This window comes from Chinchilla lanigera, unplaced genomic scaffold (assembly GCF_000276665.1).
Source record: "Chinchilla lanigera isolate Chin_1 unplaced genomic scaffold, ChiLan1.0 scaffold00054, whole genome shotgun sequence".
NCBI lineage: Eukaryota > Metazoa > Chordata > Mammalia > Rodentia > Chinchillidae > Chinchilla > Chinchilla lanigera.
In genome coordinates, this window is record NW_004955455.1 from 14,824,269 (window position 1) to 14,844,608 (window position 20,340).

Genomic DNA, 20,340 nt, shown 5'->3' on the forward strand with positions numbered 1-20,340 from the left:
GGATCATTGTTTTCTTTTTATTCTTGTTTTTTTTTTTTTTTTCCTGGTACCGGGAATCGAACTCATGACCTCGTGCTTGCCAGGCAGGCACTGTGCCACCGAGCTAAATCCCCAGCCCCTCTCTTTTTATTCTTGAGTATTATATTTCCTAAGGGCCAGGATAATCTTCTCTTACAATTAAGAAAATTGGGAAATTTGATGTTAAAATGACATTATCTAATCTGTAGTTTAATTTAGATGTGGTCCATTGTCCCGCTTATGTTCCTTTATAGCTTCACTCCTTAAGGCCCAACCCATAATAACACATTGTTTATTTTTCATTTCTCTGTACATCCGGAATTCTTCTTGTTGTTGTTTTACTTTTCTTTCTTGGTGTTGCCATTTGTGGTGATATCAGGTCATGTTTTGGCTCCTCAGTTTGAGATAAGGTGCTCAGTGTCCCTTGGCGGGAGGCACACTTCAGTACTGTAGTAACGATGTTACCCATGTTACCGCTTTAATCACTTAAGGGGTGATGATGGTCTGTTAGGTCTCTTCACAGCTTTGTTTTTTTTAAATTTTTGATCATTGTCACTTCTGTCTTTTTTTTTGTGAGTAGTTTATAGCCAGATACAATGAAACTGTACAATTGTCTTCTTCCTAATCAAAATTTTATCTATTAGTTTGTAAAAGCCACTGTTTTGTTTTTAGTACTAGAAATATTAATTTCCCCATTCTCTCCTTCCCCCATTATATAAATTTGGATTTGTGTATTTCTGTTTTATTCAGTGACTTTACAATTCATTACAAGCATTATTTATTTTAATGTTTAAGTTCTTCCAGATTGAGTCAGAGAAAGTCCCTTCATGATGTTGTTTGAATAACTTCTCTGTGACATAGCAGTACTTTCCAGGCTGTCCGCGGTAGTTTGAGGGGAAAACTGTATGAGGAAGAACAGGTTAGGTGAGAACTTCTATGAGAAAGTTTTTTACTTCTTTTCCTGAACCTTCGAATAATACATTTAGGTAATCAAAACTGAAATGGCATTGTGATATTAATAAGATTTCTATTCAAGCTGTTGGCTGGGTGCTATCACTATGATATTGCTTAGGATACATGAACTGTAGTTAATAAGTTCTCATCATTTGGGTCGTTCAGACCCTTCTGACCATATTTCTCTGTATTTTTATTCTGAACTTTAGTTTTTAACCCAGCCTGTGATTTTTAACCTGTGATTTGGAATAGACCTAGAGGCCATCTGTTAGTAAGTTGTCACATACTTATAGAAGCATTGATTTCCTTTTAGTGTTGAATACTCTTAAATATTCTTAATATTTGGTAAATATCTCTCCCACTATAAAATAAAACAGTAGTACACACAAATTCCCTTTAGGAAAATGTAAAATTTACTATTCCCGTAATCCTGAATAAAGAATAGGCCAGAATAAAGCTTTTATATCAGTTCAGTAATGCACCTTACACACAGTTCTTTTTATATAAAGTTTTAAAAATATATGGAGCTGTATATATTTTAATATTGTAGCTTACTTTTTTATATAATAGTTTATTCCTTTCAGAAAATATTAATGAATTCGTGGGTGTGTTTTTTCCATTTTTCTTCTTAAAATAGAAGCATGTTTCTGTGTTAGGAGAAAATTAGAAGAGCAGAGAAACTGAGATGGAAGATACACACATGGCCCATTTATTCTGGTCTCATCAGTTCAGAACTTGTGATGGAAATGAATGCCTGGTTCAAGCTGAATTATTATTATTTTTTATTGGCATTTACTGTTGTTTTTTTAAGCTGACTTATTGTTAAGAAAATTAATTGTGACAAACAGTAATACTTAAGATAGAATTTTGGGTTAGAGTTTTGGTTTGATTTCAGAGTCTTTTGTTTAGATAGTTGACCTGTCCTCACTAAACCTGAGTTAACATTCTGCAAATTAAATGTGGGGTACTGTGCATCTTGAGTTTTTGTTAATATATAGTTTGCTGCATAATTCCATATTCCATGCCATATTTTTAGTTTCTTTTCCCCATAAATTTATTTTGGGTAATTGATTTGTATTCTTTAAAATTTCATTAAAACAGTACCAGAATTGTCTATTTGAATCCTCCCATAGGAATTCGTTTTGAGACACATGAAATAACTTTTCTTTTAGAAAACAATTAATAATGAATCTTCCTTAATACAATTTATATGGTTAACTTGAGTTTTTGAAAAATTATGCTAATCTGTTTGCCTTGTAAAATAATAATTTTTCCTCTAAAATAGTGTATTCTGTGAATGAAAATTACCCTGCCCACGAGGAAGGAAAGCATTTTGTTTTTTTTAATCATTAGCAGAAACTGGAAAAGCTAACGCTGGATATATTTGTATGCCTCGTGCCCACTCCCCATTTAGACTGTGCGCTAGAACTTTCTCATCTAAGTTTTCATCAGCCTAAGTTAACTGAGATACGATTTTCTGTCTTTTTCCTGGCAATTTTGTATTGTGCCTTTCTATTTCTGTTCACATAGGTTGAATTGGTTCTAGTAAGGATGCTGTGAGTTCCTGGCATCTAAATCAGAATTGAGATTACTGACAGATCACTGAGGGCTGTGTCACTTGCAGGGTGTGTGTGCTTCCTAAACCATTTTTTCTGTGCTTTGCATATTAACAAAGCTTAGAGAAGTGATCTATTATTTCTGCTTTTTATCTTTTTAAGTATGAGGATATGTTTAATTAAAAGGGAGTTCCATTTACTACTTTGAGAAGCTTTCACTTCTAGCTAAAGGGAAGTCATATAAATTAATCTTTACAAAAGCTGATGCTGCTGATGTATACAGGATGATGTCACTGCAGTGATTCATTAAAAATAATTTCACTATAAAAATTCAGGTAACATTTCACACAGTGTGACACTTCATTTTTCATTGCTATTGATTGGTGCTGAGGTAATAACTATGTTGCTGCTATGTAAAATATGTAGAATTTTATGACTTCCAAATATTTTCCCCTTTCTGTTACTCATTTCTCCTATGACTTTCTAGTACAGTATTTGGCTACTACATTATTATACATGTGTAGCTAGGGTCATCTGTCCAACAAAATGTAAAAAAAAAAAATCACTGCTACTGAAGAACATTTTCCATAAAGGCATTAGACATACTTAGTTGTAATTGTATTTCTCCTTTTAGGGACACATATTTCTAGAAATCCATTTCTTGGTTGCCTTCAGGGGCAGGAAGTATTTTGGATCTTAGCTCTGTGACACTGGCCAGTGACCTGAGCTTGCTGTACTGAGCCTCTGTTCATTCACATGTAAAACGGTGTAGGGTTATTTGGCTCAGCACGGTACCTTTTTCATTATGAGCTCAATAGGCTGGGTGAGATGGCACATACCTGTACATCTCAGGACTCTGGGAGGCTGAGGCAGGAGGATTGCAAGTTTGAGTTCAACCGGGGCATTTAGTGACCCTGTCTCAACAAAAAAAAAACCCTGGGAATGTAGCTCAGTTGGGAGGTCCTGGTTTCAGTGCCCAGCACTGCTTCCTGCCCCAGCTCAATAAATGTCTAGCCACTGTTATACCGAAGAGAAGTATAGTAAAACAGATTGCGTTTTAAGATAACGTTAAAATTCAGTCATTAAAATTCAGTCATTCTACTAATTCTAGATCTTATTCTTTAAAATTGTTTTTATGTGGTCATCCCTCTCTTGAACACCTGTGATTATGTAAGCATAATTTTCTGAAGGAGTTCATTTCATCTTTGGAGACGATTTGGTGTTATAAAATCTTTCTTAATACTGAGCAGAAATCTGTAACTTCCATTTCTTTATCTTAATACTATAACTGATTAAATCCTACTTCCGTGCCGTGGCCTGTTTGGTATTAAACTGAAGTATTTTTTTCCTTGCTTGCAATTGTTACCACCAGTATTGAATTGCGTATCTCTCCTTACTGGTCTTCCATATGTCCCTCCATTTGATGCCATTCTCATTTTAATTGCCACTGGCCTACTTTGGGATGTCGTAATGTTTCATGAAGTATTACTGTGACCTCTTTCATCAGTCAGGTTAGGCTCAGTAAAGCATTAACAGAAGAGCTGTTCCTGGCTCAGAACAGTACAGGTTTATTTCTTGCCCCTGTTGCATGTCCATTGTGAGTCCTTGATGACAGCTCTCTGTACTCTTCTCTCCAGGCCTCATGCTGATGGAGTATCCCCTGTCTAAGATTTGCTGGGCTCCTGCTAGAGAGCAAAGAACAATGGCCAGACATGGGAGGTGGGAGCCACCAGGCTCGATTAGATGACAAAGTAGAAAATTTACAGGTGTGTGCCACACGCCTGGCCTGTTGAGCTCATAATGAAAAAAGTACTGCCAGTGGGAGACGTCACTGTCACAGGGCCAAGTGGGACTGAGAGAGAGAGCATGTGTTTGGGACCAGACTATGTCTACCATAATGAATTCAAGGTGTTTGCTTCTTCTGATGATCTGTCTTCCAAAGAGAAGCCAGCTGTATTGCTGAAACATAAGCAGAGATCTCTCTGTCTCTGTCTTTCTCTGTCTCTGTCTGCCTTTGCCTCTGTCTGTTTCTGTCTCTGTCTGTGTCTCTGTCTCTCTGTGTCTTTCTCTCTCCCTCCATCTCTCCGTACCCCTCTTATACTGGGGGTTGAGGACCTTCCCACTGTGCTACATCCCCAGCCCTTTTCTTGTGTTTTGTTTTGTTTTGTTTTAATTTTGAGAAAGAGATTTTGCCAAGTTGCTGTGTTCACCAGACTGGGCCAGAGCATTTTGATCTTTCTGCCTCAGTCTTCTAGATTGCTGGGATTACAGGCATATACCACCATACATAGCTGTACTTGTCTTTATGTTTTTTTAAAAACCTTGAGCCATAATGGTTCTGTTGGCATTTTCTTTTTTTGTGCTTTCTTATAATTTCACAATCTGAGACTGTTTGGACATTTCTAAATTTTACAGTTTTGGATCATGTAGTCACACTTATTTTCCCTTTCTTTTTAGAGAATAATATGCTTCCTGTTTTCTTAATGATCAATTACCTCTTTTTGGCAAAATGCCCAGAATGATAAGCTACCATTAATTTAGTTTTTACTTATGTAGAGTCTCTGCTAGTTTGACTTAACTGTCCTTTTCTTCTCCTTCTCTTCCTCCTCCACTCTTCTTTTTCTCTCTTCTTCCCTCACTTTCTAATGTACTAGATCAGATTATTTATCAGTCTTTTTTGTGTTGCTCTATATTTACAATTTTCTCAAAGTGACACTCTGTATTGTAAGTTTAGGTTGTCTTATACTGCTGATTAGAGGAAAAAGTAGTTTGTGAATAAATTATGGAAAAGACTAATCCACCATTGTTTTTCACAAGTTTCATTTGATATTTTTAGTATAGCAGACATAATGGCTGCTTCTCTTACATTATTGTGGTTGATGCTGGGTTTCTATGATACATTGTTCTCTTATTACCTGTCTTTATCAAACTGAAGTGAAACATTAGTTGAAAGGTTTTTGAAGCAGCCAGGAAATAGTTGTAGTAGGAAAACAAACAAGTTTTTTTTTTTCTTTTTTGTGTCAAGAAGCGAACTCCCAAGCTCACTTTTGTCAGGCAGGCACTGTGCTGCTGAGCTATATCCCTGACCCAAACTTATCTTCTCTTACCTTTTCTTTTTTCTGTTCTTTTCTTTCTTTTCCTTTTCCTTTTCCTTTTCCTTTTCCTTTTCCTTTTCCTTTTCCTTTTCCATTTCCTTTTCCTTTTCCTTTTCCTTTCCCTCCCCTTCCCTCCCCTCCCCTCCCCTCCCCTCTTCTCCCTCTTCTTTTCTCCATTCCTGTGGGTATGGGGAGTCAAACTCAGGACCTCATGCTTGCCAGGCAGGTACTGCACTGCTGAGCTGTACCTGCAACCCTACAGAGTTTTTATTATTGCTTCATTGACTGCACCACAGATGAAAGTCTTGGTGTTACAGCTTCCCAAGAATTCCTACAACGTTTGGCATAATTCTGTCAAGTTGGCGTTATGTGTATTAGTGTACTTTAACTTTTTTAAAGTTTTAGTGTAAAACACATGGGCTGATTTTGTTGAAGTTTTTTTTTCTTCTTGAAGTGAACTAATTGTACACAATTGATTACATCAGTCTTTTGATGCTGTTATACCCTTTTATGTCTGTGCTTACTTATGGAGACTTTCATTTGTGAGGATTGGACGTTTGTAAAAGGTGATGGTTCTCCTGAGTAATCTGCTGTGCTGCTATGTCAGCATATTCACCCATGGTAGTTTATAGCACACCTCTGAACTTGCCTGTGGCCCAGAGCTTCTTGGTTGGCCAACATTTGGTGTCTAGTGTTAGGATATTTTATTTGGAAAATATGGGGGAAATAATTTGCAAAAAATTGGAATTATAATGATATCAATAGCACTGTATTGACAGATGTCCAGTTTTTAGTGCATTATGGTGTTGTGGTTCAGCAGAGTGATCATCAGTGGGCACATGAGCGCTGGCCTCGGATGTGTGGCTTAGAGATTTCGGAGTAATCCTCAGTGTGGTGGCAGATACGGCACTGATTGAAGCACTGATGGTGCCACATTGCAGCATGGAGAGTTCCTTGGGTATAATGTGATAATGGGCAAGAAATAAGTAACCCTTCCATTCGTACTGTGTTGAAATGCCACGATGTACGGTTCTCTTCTGGAAGTACAAAAATGAGTTTTTGGATCTCAGGAACAGTCTTTAAGTACAGACATTATAGGCACAAGTGGCTGAAAGCACAAATCTGCGTGTAACATACGGGAAGAAATCTGTTAAATACTAATCAATTGTTTCAATGTTTTCGGAGAGGGAAAGGATTGGAAATAGAAGATAAAGGGATTGGTTCAGCCCCTCAATGGTACGAATTTATTTAGGTGGGAATTGGGAGCACTGTGGTTTTTTAGGAAGAAAATCTCCTTATATCTATGTTTGATAAAGATTGGAGTGGTCAGGTAAAGGTCGTGGAATTGGTGAAGACATGAAGTTATGTAAAATTTTGTCTATACGAACAGCTCTGTAACTAGTTGGTAACATTAATATGCAGTTTGCCTGAGAGTACAGAGGAGAAATAGTTGGACTTTTTAATCTATGAAAACTATTAAACTTGCGTAATTTGAAGGGCACAGAAAGAGCCAGAGTCAGTGGTGGACTTTCTTCTCTACCTTCCAACTGCTCCATCCTGGATGTGGTTTGCTGAGTCAGGCTGTGGTTCTGCTGTGGCTCTTGGAATCTTACATGAGGTCCACCTCTGGCCTTGGGATTAGGGATTGGTGCTCCAGTTTTGGACTCACATCGACTTTGTAGTTATTTAGAGCCGTATGGCATGACACAGAAACATTACGTACACACAGGCACACACATGCAACCTGATTTCATTTTCATTCTTGACCAGCTATTTCTTTTCTTCTTGAACTGGTGATTTGAGGGGAGTGGTAGAGGGTTAGAGAGAGATAATATTTTGTGCTATTGCTTAAAGAACTGGCACCACATTGTGATCTTGTAAGGTAACATTGTATTGCTTTACAGAATTATGTCATATTTTTATAGGAAAAATGTGAAAATGTCAATAATGATTGACAGTACTGAATGAACATGGTTAGCTGATATATATATATATATATATGTATCACTATTTGTGATGTTGATTCGAAACAATTTTTGGCAGATGGGATATTTTGGCTAGGTTTATTAATGTGTTCCGTATGTTTGGACCCTCAAAAATCAGAAAATAAATGTTGATAGACTGTATAAAAAGGGGAACATTTCTGATATAATTTTTATGTCTCTGAATTACCCCTCTTGAGAAGATTTGCTCAAATTGTGTTCTTCAACTATATTAAAGAATTTAAGCACTAGTCTTCCTAAACATTTTTTAGCAGCTGTGTTGATTATCTTCTTTGATTTTAGCCTCTGGTGGGACATGATAGGCTATAAAGAACTAAGTAGGTAGATTTCCCTTCTCAAACCCTGTCTCATTGGTCAGAATATATGTACACAAGGTATATACACAAGAAAATACAAATACTCTAAGACTACCCATGGATTAGTGGTTATAAGCAAAAAGAATAGCAGTGTTATATTATGAAAAACGCAGTACTCTTTAGTATGTACAACATTCATTTTTCAGATATTTATTGAGCATATATCATATATGGTAGAATGTAAAGAGATTACATCACAGGCATTTAGAATATGTGTTGACCAGTATAAGAGAACCATAGAAATGAATCATTACAGTCGAATGGTACAGTGCTCATGGAGGAATGCTGTGCAGGCTGAATGTGGGACAGGAAAGATGGGTAGAATTTAAGTAAGAGGAAGAGGGATAGAAGGGGACCATAGCGAAAGTCAAGGTCAAAACAGTGTTAGTAGCAGTATTTAGTGAAGAAATTTTAGCTCTGGATCTGCTTCAGAGACTTCACCTATACTAGGGAATTATGTGCAGTGTTTAGCTCTTCAGTACATTTTCCTGTGCAAAACTCACAATAAATTTCAATAGATGCCCCCTTTTCCCCTACCCCATTTTTCTTCCTTTCCTTTTTTATTTATTTTTTATTTTTTTACTTAAAGTATAGGTCTGTGACCTAAAAAAAATCATGATTGAGAATGGTCTTCTATTGATTCAACCTACTCCCACTTATCAGTAAGGGAGTAGAATTGTCTTCCTTAGTAAGGACACACATTCTCTCTTCATTTTCTGCCATGACTTAAAGCACCAGGTGGAATCATTTTCTGCCTTGTCTAACTGTGGAGGAGTCATATGTGAAATCTACCAGCATCCCAGTAATACAAAATCTAGTAAAAACACTACTACTTGGGGCTGGGGATTTAGCTCAGTGGCAAAAGCGCTTGCCTGGCAAGCGCAAGGTCGTGAGTTCGGTTCCTGGTACCGGAGAAAAAACCAAAAAAAAAAAAACAAAAAAAAACAAAAAACACTACTACTTCTATTGCTATTCTGTGTTCTCATGTTTTTCTTTCACTGTATAGGAAATTACCTATCACATAGAAACTGACTACAATTGAAAAGTCACTTAAGTCACCATGGCTGTCTTTTGGAAACAGATGCTTTCACATTAAGGGATCAGTAGTTTCCATGACTGATAACTTTTTTGTTGACATGGCCTGATAAAGAAATATGGTCTATAGTGAGAATTTTCAGAGATATTCACAAGATATTCACAAGATTCTCAAGAGTGAGATTCTTGTATAGCAGTGTCATTAGCCTTTGCATTTTGCTTTTGTCCTCAAGTGGTCTTGGCTGGGTCCTGCTCCCCTGCTCCAGACTTTTTTTAAAAAATACACTTTTACACATTGTCCTTTTAGTCAATGATATTTTGGTTTTTTTTCTTTCATAGTCTCAAGCCTTGAATTTTTCTATGTACTGTAAATTCATGTTTTCTGTATTACTGAATAAATGATTCTTCTGAATTTTGATCTTAAATTTTAGGCATTTATGAGGGAATGAAAATTTTTGAAAAACTGCTGTTAATTAGGAGAGGGTGTATCACTAAAAGACACTATTTAATGTTTGATGTAATTTTCTCACCTGTTACATACCCTATTGCTTTCAATCTAAGCATTATTGATTTTAAGATATATCTTCAATTCAGTAACAGCTTTTGGAGAACAAAGAAACACTTTCACATTAATTCAAGTAGAAGATGCATCTGGATTTAAAAAATGAGAAAAAATTGATGAAATAGTAATAGGTCAGTGTCCTAGCACTTTGATCAGATAGCCCCAGACTTGGTGGCTGCTTCGCTATTGATAGCTGTGACCTCGGCTAGGTAGTGTTTTCATTATGCCTTCCCTTGTTCATCTATGCAAACTGACACTGTCACCTATGTCTTACACTTACAAGAATTAAACGAGATTCTGTGGCTGGTCTGTTCAAACATGTGGTGGTAAAGATCTTAGAGACTTTAGTAATAGTTATTGAGAGTATTACTGGAAGAAGGAATTTTATACCAAACTCTGAGGTGGAAATATCTGTTTATGTGTAACCTAGCTAAAGAAGTAATTAAATCTTTTAGCTAGTGAATAAACTATACAGATACTGTTTCAGTTTGCTTTTTTACTTTCTCATTTAGTAGGTATTCTCTGTTTTCTCTTCTGAATTTGATGGTGTCATGACTAATTCCAAAAAATAAAGAAGTTTAATTTTAAAACTTAGAAAATAGATTGGATTACTTTTGAATGATTTTTGTTATAGAACTTCATTTTCACAATAAAACCAGTTGAAACCAGTGACATTTTGTTGTAACAGTGTTCCAAATTGATTCTGTGTACAGGGAGTTATATTGTGGCCAGCAGAAAGTATTGCCATTTACTAACCCATTTAACCTATAATGAGTTGGGTGAGGATTGAATTGTTTCCATCCACCTTGATGGTGTGGAAATTACAGACAAAAGCCAAGCACAGAATTGCTTGAATATTGAAGAAAGAATTGCTACAGAGGTTTTTTTTTTTTTTACTGGTAGAAACTTACATAGAAGAATTACATGTAGTGTTCTGACAGCTTTTCTTATAAGATGCATATCGTTTTATTGAATGATGTTAAGAGATGACTATATTTCATCAATTCCAGAATGCATATTTACTGCCACATTTTTGTGTTAAAATTGGGAATGTTCCTTACAACCAGTGGCATCTCACAGTTAGCCAGATGGCAGTTATGATGGAGCTGTCATTTTGCTGCACATGAGTGAACTTGGTCATAACTGCATTGTTGTCACTTCAACTGAATAGTGTGCATTATTGGTATTGTATGAGTTGGGTTCAGTTACCATTTAACATATCTTAAGAAAGAATAACCTTTGATTTGACTTTGAAATGCAACACACATAAATGGCCCAGAAACAGGAGTAGCTCACAACTTAGAAATAAGTAAAGCAAATATTTATTATTGAGGATGTGACTACAAATTATTTTCTTACAAAGCTATAATCAAGTGCTTGATTGTGCCCTCAAAAGAAAATGCATAAGTAGATGCAGTTATGCTTTTGTTACTCTGATCCTTGCTAAAAGAGTGAAACCAAAGAAACACCCAGCACTAAAACTTGCCAGAGAAGTGTCACTGGCTTGGAAGAGCCCCTCTGAGATGTCTTAGGAAATGCTGCATTTCTTATATTCTTGATGACACCAGAATTGAAGTCTTGCAGCTGTGTGATTTGATTTGAGGTAATGTGAAAGTGTAAGAAGGTTTGGATATACTTTAGTCAATTTATTTTGCTTATTTTGTTGATGGACATAAAAAACACATGGCCCAATTCAGAGAGTGTTTTGTAAAGTATAGTATAAAATTATACTTATGAAGTATATCCTTAAGTATAGTATGAAGTTATACTCATTAAACTATACTTATTAAAACTTTTTGACAGTGTAACTAGTGATGTTTTTATTTTCATTTGTGTGTCTCATTTGAGGTTATTCAGTATGTCATTGAATCTATACAAGTAATTCTTGATGTACTTATTATAGGTGCCTAATGGATAAGAACTTCGTTAGGATTGGGAAATGGTTTGTTCGACCCTATGAAAAGGATGAAAAGCCAGTTAACAAAAGGTGAGTCTTCAGAATACTCTGAGTTTTTTGGTTTCTCTTGCTTGACTACAACTATCTTTGGGGACTGGTTGGGTGAGGTGATCAGCTAAGTTATTTATTTCCTAGTAATGTTCATGGTTTAGATATAGTAAAATAGGTTCTTGAGTCACAGTATTATTAAATACTGTATTATTTTTGTCGAATATTAACACCAGAATGAGAAAGGTGATCTCAGTATACCTGTGTCTACCTCAGTTATTACTACATTGTTTAGAAGTTAGATAATCTGTTCTTTTCATTACCCGTCCTCATTTTCCTTAAAAGAAGTGTTACATAGCATAACTTAAAAATAGTCAAGTGAATTAAAATGATGAACATTTTTATAGTAATGATTGATGCTCCTTAAAGGTTAGCTAATCCTTGATTATTGTAAAATCAGGGCTATGATTACTTCTGTAAACCTAAACTTCTATCATTTATTGGTGCAGGTTTAAATGTAGTTATTGATAATAAATAAACATGGAATTTTACATTAAATGAGTCAAAAAACAAAATCCTCAAAAATTTAATTCACCTTTACCAGCTCTGATCATAGCATAGACTTAGTTGGAATCCTAGGATGATGGTATTTACTTCATTTTTAAAAAGCAGGAAACACAATCTTGATTCTGTTCTACTCATTGTACTTGCTCTAAGTTAAGGGTTTCAGCTGCTAGCTGAGGCTTGGACCTTTTGAAGCATTTTAAGGTAGAATTTAGGTAGACCTTTTTGTGTTGGCAAGAATTTTAGCTGGCAACTCCTCCCCTTTTTTGAACCCTTATGGCTCTTAATTTTATTACTTCCTAGTAGTGGTTTAATTAGTAGCTTTCTCTCCAACCTATCTGTCTCAGTGCTTTAATGAAGTGGTGTGGAATGTTCTCATTAACCAAATCTAATACATGAAAATTTGGATTTTGTTTTTTATATCAAATAATCTGAAGGCCCACAATTTTCTTTGCCTGTATGAACTTCTTGGAAATATTTTTATATTTTTAGTACATTTAATATCACTTAGGATTAAGAAATAAGCTTGTATGGAATTTAGGCTGTGTGCATCAAATTGTACATGAAAAAGTAATGCTTTTAGAATAGTAGTAATGTACGTGGGAGTGTACAAATGATCTCTGTTCACAGATAACTTTGGAGAATTTTTTCTTTTATCTATATATTGATTTGACCTGAATAATGAATGTGTTTTATTGATTTCTATTTTTCCTGCTTTTTTTTTGAATTGGGAATTGAACTCAGGACCTTGTGCTTGCTAGGCAGGTGCTGTGCTGCTGAGCTGTATCCGTGGTGTCTTGATTTCTATTTTCAATCTTAGAGAACTTTTTCTTAAATTCACGGAGGATTTAGATTTTCTGAGTGGTTAAGTTTGGGCCTTTATGTTCGTGAATCTAAATGTCAGCTATACAGTACCTTTTTTAAGTGCAAGTTTTTAGCACAGTGATTGTCTTTACTGTTGTTAGTGTACTTTCCCTTCATTAGCGTGGATTCCCACTGCCACTCACTGAGGAATTAAGCAAGCCAGTGCCAGAACCTTTGATTGTCAGATATAGGTGATTGCATGATGATTTGACAGCCAGCTACAGATGAAGAGCAAGTATAGAAATGAAATACATATTGAAAGAGTGGCGATTAGGATATTAATGGTAAAAGTAAAACTAAAAGTAAAAGTAACACTAAAAAGTCAGATATGGGCATTGATAATTTTATGCTGTTTGTATATCTTTATAGTTTATTTAGATTCCAAAAGTCTTTATTACTTTAGCAAGCGAAATGTAAATAATGCATGAAATGTATTTGGATATTTGATTTGCTGTAACTGAAAGGCTACAGATCTCTCAGCAATGTAATTGAGTTAGTCTTAGATGTTATGTTAAATGTAGAACCTTGTTTTCTTGTAGTTCATAAATGTTAGTGATTCTGAAGCAAATCTGATAGGTAATTTAGAAGAGATTAACAATTAGAAAAAAAATGGAAAACAAAGGTGAATTTAAAAAGTTGGTATTTATATAAAAAGCTACTAGTTATGATCACTGTTTTGCATTTTACTAGAACCTTAGTGGTCATGCATACGTGTGTGGGCAGAGGGATGCTGGAGGATGTTTAGAATTAGAAGAGGTGTGGATTCACATTTTGTGCCTCTCCATGCAAGTTTGAGTTCAGACAAATTGTTTTTTTTTTTTTTTTTTTTTTTTTGTTTTTTTGTTGTCTTTCTCCGGTACCGGGAACCGAACTCACGACCTTGCGCTTGCCAGGCAGGCGCTTTTGCCACTGAGCTAAATCCCCAGCCCCCAGACAAATTGTTTAGGTTTTCTGAATGGAACTTGTTTTTCCGGATACTAAGTTGAAAATAGTTATTACTATCTTAGAGAGTTGCTCTGAAGGAGAGTTATTGTGGAGATAATTTATGTGACAATTTATACTTGTAAAAAATAAACATGAATTAATTTTATTGAGTTTAACTCTTTCTTGTATATAGTGTATATTTAGTGACCAGTGGGGTGGAAAATTTGATGCCAAGTGCTAAACAAATACTATGTAAAAATAAATATTTTAGAAATGTTCTTATTTGATGCCATTAGAAACAAACAAAAGGAATAGTCTTACCTGAATAGTAGTCTAAGAATAAAGACTATAACACTAACATAGATACTTTTATTTATTTAGAGAACTATTTAGAGATACTTTTTTAATTATTTAGAGATACTTTTTTAATTATTTAGAGATACTTTTATTTATTTATTTATTTAGGTTAAAAGTGCAATGTATCTTAGTAAAATATTGATTCTGGAAGTATAGCTCAGTAGTAGAGCATGTACTTAGACTGTCTAAGGCCATGAGGTTAATCCCAAGTACCCTCTCCCCTGAAAAGATCTATCACACTGCATTTTACATGTAGTTCAAGTAATTCTAATAATGATGGCAGAAATATTGTTCTATGAGTTTTACCTACTAAATTAATAATGTGAGTTTTTGTGCCATAATTGTTCTCTATATCTTTGCTGATAGCAAACAAAATCATTTACTTGTGTACTCTTTTTAAAAGAGTTCTTAATGTTTGATATAAGAAGATTTTGGGGGTAATTCTAAAAAATATGGGCAGCATTATGCATTAAATATTATATATTTGACCAAGTACTTTCAAAAGGATAATAGGAATTTATTTAACATTATTTTTTACTCTATTGACATCTTTTGTTACTCATTTCCTTGACTTGAATGTAGTAAACATTAAAGAAAACTTTGGATTTATTCTAAAGAACTTAACAACTCAAATAAAACATAGGATTTCTGGTTTATAAATAAGTCTGCATTAAACGTTTGTCATCCAGAATAAGTTCAAAAGTAAAGCTATAAAAAAGAAATTCTTTTAATTTTTTAAAGAAATAATTCCAATCCTGGAGTTTCTTCCTACTGGAAAGGGGTTTGTTTCCTGATTTCCTTTAGTTTCAGCCCACATTTTATTGCTTATGTACATGCTTCAGCCTCTGAAAGCCATTTTTAGCAAAAGAATTGATTGCCCCATAGCTGTTAGGTTATTTGACTTTTTGTGGTATCAGCTGTATAGAAGCTAACACAAATGCCAACTTGCTAGTTAGTTAGTTTTTTTTCTGAATTAAGTTGGCGTTACTTCCTCATGGGTAAAGCTGCCTTCCTATTGGATAGTACTCCAAAGAGCCTCACATATTTTCAAATACGGTAATTATTTACATATGTGTGAGTGGGCACACACATGTTGGAAGAATATTATTTTGGCTGTGCTTTTTGTTGTTTCATTGAGATATTTTCTCTGTTCTTATGCCTACAAGCTTTTTCTAATGACTTTATACTCCCTAACATACACATTTAGGAAATTTGCATAATTTTAGGCTAAATAACAAAGAATGGCTCTTCGGTCATAGGATATGCCTCAGATCAGAAATACTTTGAAGCTTCCCTCTCTCTTTTCTCTCTCCACTTTCTCTCCATTTCTTATCCTTATCTCTATGCTTTTCTTAGTAGTATTTCTAAAATGTCTTTTACCTCTCAATTTCTTTGGGTCTGTGAAAATTGTAAAGTGCAGGCATTTTCTACCCTTAGATACCTATGGTGGGGAGATACATGTATGCACAATATAGACATATTTTTTCCTTTTCATTCCCTTCTGTGCCACTGAGATCATGTTGCCTCCATTGTGATTGGTTTCACTGTAACCAGAAAGTAACTTTTATTCAATACTACAGGGGATTTGATACTACTTTTCCCAAGGCCATGAAATTTATAAGAGAACATGTCTGGAGACAAGGACTATATTAACTTCAGTAATGCTGTTTGTAGTCATCGTCAGATTAGGAACAGGGAGGAGGACATTTTAGGTACCAGGTGGGAGTTCAGGTGTTCTGGGGTTGAATGAATGGAGGGTCACACGGTTAACTTTATGATGGTGTGGAAAAAGCACGCAGGGTTTTTTCATATTCCAGTCTCTTTAAGGAGATTACCATAGTAAGTTTTTCTGGTCAAATAATGATCTGAGTACCATAGAAGGATATTGCAGTATGTCAGCTACAAGGTGTAATAAAGATATGTGAATGGAGCTACTAATTGCCATCCTATAGAAAAGCAGGCTTGTAAAAACATTGTGGTGGAGAGTTGGTACAAGTACATAGCACATCTCAATGCTTTTTAAATCCCTTTCCTCCCTCCATCTCTTGGTCCCCTTTCCATTTGCGAAAAATACGTCTCCCTATTTGTTTCCTATTGTCTGTCTATTATTTTGCTCTTTTTGGGTTTCTCATATAAGACAAACCATGTGTTACTAACCTTTGTACCTGATTTACTTCACTTAATATTATCTCAAGTTGCATCCATTTTCCTACAAATGACTCGTTTATCCTTGTGTATAAATACATTTTCTTAACACATTCCTTTATTATGGATGTAGATGATCTATTAGTTTTCTAACACCAAATACCTGTTTAGAACATACTATGTTTTTCATTTCAATTTATTGTCTGGTTTATGTAATTATAGTCCAGATTCAATGGAAATCATTCCAGCATGGGTGTAAAAGAAGGTAGATTATGAAGGAAGCACTAAGATTTAAATAAATGGCAAATGTATGGTTTTGTTGTTATTGTTTCTGTTTTTTGTGGAGACAGGGTTTTCCTATTATTCAGGACGGGCTTGAACTCATTCTGTGGCTGGAGTTGAACTCGTGGTGATCTCCCTTGACAGTCTCCTGGTGTGTACAGCCACATCCAGCCACATGTAGTTATTAGTTACCATAATTTTCAGTGGTGTAATTTCCATTGTATTTTTTAATCCTTTGAATTTCTCAGCTGTGATTTTCTGTTCATTCATTCATTCTGAAATTTTCTTTGTGAAGTATGGTTAAAATGATTGTTTTAAAATATTGAGTGCTAAGTAAAATACTTGGATTATCTCTGTTGCTGTCCTTTCAGTATGGTTTAGATTTTCTTGTTTCTTTATGTATGGAGTAATTTTGAATTATGAAAATTATAAGTGCTATAGAGACTGTATCTCTCAAAAGAAGGTTTATTTGTTTTAAAGCAAGTGATTAACTGGCTGGACTCCAACTCCAAGCACTATGGTGGGTAGTAGCTGAAATTGCTTTAGTACTCTTAACCTAGGGTTTCTCATCTTGGCAGTGTGACTTGTGATTGGCTAATTGTTGTAGGGTATTGTAGGATGCTCAATGGCATCATTCCTGGCTTCTACCTGTGATGCCAGTAGACTCCCCTTCTGAAGTCACAACAGCTCGCTGTGTCTCTGGATACTGCCCTTGGGCGGCCAACTCACCCCTGGTTGGGAGCACTGCGTTAATATTTGCTGGCCTGTTCAGTGTTTGCCCCGTGCACATCATTAGGGAGCTAGCCAGAGTTTGGAGCAAAGATTTGCACAGGAGGTTTGTCTCTGGTTCTCTTCTTTCCAGGATTTATTTCCTTTCTTAATTTTCAGCAGCAGTGGTCTCTTTGAACTTAGACCGCTGGCTCTTCAAACCCAGAAGACTCAGGGTTTTTATTGGTTTTAACAGTCTGAGGTGGTTCACCCTTCCCTCATGCTTAAAAGCAGTTTCACAAAGACCAAGATGGGTGGGGGCACAGAGGGACACAGTGATAGCCTGGTGCCCCTTTTTCTAGGTTTTTGCCTGCACTGGTAATTCAGTTTTTAATAGATCTTAATATTTTCTTCAGAACTGAAAGATACTATTTTTAGCAGGGAGTGATATGTTGGTCTGGCAGAGCTTCTTTGTCATTTCCAGAATTGGAACCTGATGTTTTTGGGACATAAACTTTGCATTGCTTTGTTACCTTTTTCTTGCTTTTGCTTCACTTAGAACTACCCTGTCAACACAGAGGTGATTGGTTTCTGGAGCGATATTGCTTTGTGGTGGTAGACTTTCACATTAATGTTTTACTAAAGTGATAAAAGGACTTAACTGATCAAAGGAATGAACTGTTTTCTCAGTATTTGAACATTTGAATAATATGTGAATGTTTTTCAACTTTTATCTTTTTTTTTGCTTTAACACCTGTGTTAAAGGTGTTAATGTTTATAGATCCATTCTCAAAATTTACAAACAGGAACCATCTTTTTAAAATGCTTAGACATGAAAGGTCTTTATTACTCTTTCTCAAATTTACATTTTCCTGAGGTACTTTTATAGGTTTACACAAGTGATCCTAAATAGTCTCTAAACTTCCTTTTGGGAATTTGGTAGAATGAGCAATGTGACAGGAGAGTAAGAGGAAGCAAGATTCAGGTGGTGACCAAACAGGCTCAGAGGCCTAGGTCAAGGCTGTGAGGGGAATGCAGGAACTCTGCAGGACTGCCTCTATCTTCAGGGTACTGTGTGCAAATGAAGCCTGGGCTTGGAAAAATGTGAGCAAGATCTGTACTTGTTTTGCTGTTGGCATCTCTGTGGCCAGTTGGCAGTCGGGGAAAACATACAAGCTAGAAGTATGTTCATTTCTGAGAAGATGAAAATATACTTTGAAATTGTTGCTTTTGGTTAATTTTACATAATCTTTCCTAATATTTCTCCTTATTAGTTTAATACAACTTTATTAAAAATGTTAAGAAAAAAGATCCATAAATCCATTTACCTTAAAATTACTGAGTATAGGTTTGCTTTTTTGTGCAAAGGGTATTGTTTAGGATTAAATAAGATAATAGCATGTGGTTACTGTTTAATGGTGGTGGTTTGCCATTAGTACTGAAAGTGATAGAGGTAACGTCTTATTTACTTTTTGTTGTTGCTGAGACAAAATACCAAATACCCAAAGTTAAAGGGAAAAAGGTTAATTTGGCTCACAGGTTATAGAGGTTTCAGTCCATAGTCGGCGGGCTCCAAGGCAGGGTGGCATGGCAGAGGGGCATCACAGAGAAGAAATACTATATGGTGGGCAGAGGGTAGCAGAGTAAGCAAGGGACCATAGCAGCTCCCCAACCCTTTCATATTCTATGTAGGCTGGCAGGATTAGAACAGTGCCAGACCATCAGTGGACTGATTTAGTGATCACCGAGCCTTAATTTTAGCACTCTTAATCCTAGCAGTGTACATGAATCTTGTCTGTGCTGGAGTTGAACCATTGAACCCAGGGCCTTGCTTATGGTAGACAAGTGCTGTACTGCTGAGCTACATTTGCAGCCCCGTTTTTAAAGAGTTTTTCTTTACCACATATTTGAAAACATGTTGCTTCTTGGATGAAGTTTGAAATACGATGTTTGCTTTTATTGTAGTTTGGTTGCCAGCCATTTATGCAAAGGAAAAATTTGAGAGATAGGGTACATTAAAATAGTTTAGCTTACTTATTTGGTGTAGTGTTTAAGGATATAATATTTTAAGTGTCATTCTTAGAAATTAGTAGAAATAGCTCTGACACCCTGCCAGTACAGCATGGTTAACACACTTCATTTAGGATTTTATTAATAGTATATTAGGTTGAAGTATAAAAACTATTTATGACAGAAGATTATCATGGAAAACTGTGATTACCAAGAATCTGTCTTGTCTGCTCTGTTATAATCATTTGCCTATGACTTTCTCCTGCCTCTCATCTGACTGGCCTCGTGTATACCTCTGATAGACTGTTCTTTTCAGTGAACCAAGGATGATTCTTCAAAACACTTACATTTTAAAAATGGGTTGACAATTATTGGATTTATGTTTGCATGGATTTTCCACTTACTATTGAGTGGTTTGAGCAGTGGTGCTTACTTTCTTTAGTTTAGTATTTCTTACTAGAAAGCCTGTGCTACTTTATTAGACTTTGTCCCATTTGATTGGGCTATGAATTGCAAGTCTGGTAGTAGAAATAGATGGAACACATTTCAAAGTTTTACCATGTCATGTATAAGGAAGGGGGCCTTCCCTAGAGGGAAAGTTGTCAGGCAACAGTAGTATTGTTTACACAGTGTTATTTCCTACTTAAAATGTAAGGAAACAGGGTATCTTAGTTTATATAATTGAAGACTGTTAGCTAAATGTTTCTATGTTAGCTGAGATTCTTCAAAAATGAGTATATATCTGCAAAAGGAAATGGAGCTGTTTGCTGGAAAAGTTGGAGATTTTTCTCAGTGGTCTAAAGGCATTGTGTCAATTTCAGTGAAGCATGATACCTCCCCATCTTTGTTTTGTATTCATAATTACAAAATTTAGGATTTAAGCTTTATATTCAAGAACAGTTCACTGCTTTAAAGAAATAACTTCTGTTGATGACTTCTTATTGTGTGCTTGAGTAAGTAAT

The 20,340-nt window shown here is 35.5% G+C and overlaps 1 protein-coding gene across 1 annotated transcript in view; it reads left to right on the top strand.

Moving 5' to 3' along the window:
- Med13l (mediator complex subunit 13-like) overlaps positions 1 to 20,340 on the top strand; it is a gene marked incomplete at its 5' end in the record, with an annotated part of 280,811 nt that overhangs the window by 144,853 nt on the left and 115,618 nt on the right. The window contains 1 exon segment of the mRNA XM_005396553.2: positions 11,483 to 11,566. Within this exon segment, the coding sequence (XP_005396610.1) occupies positions 11,483 to 11,566 (84 nt within the window).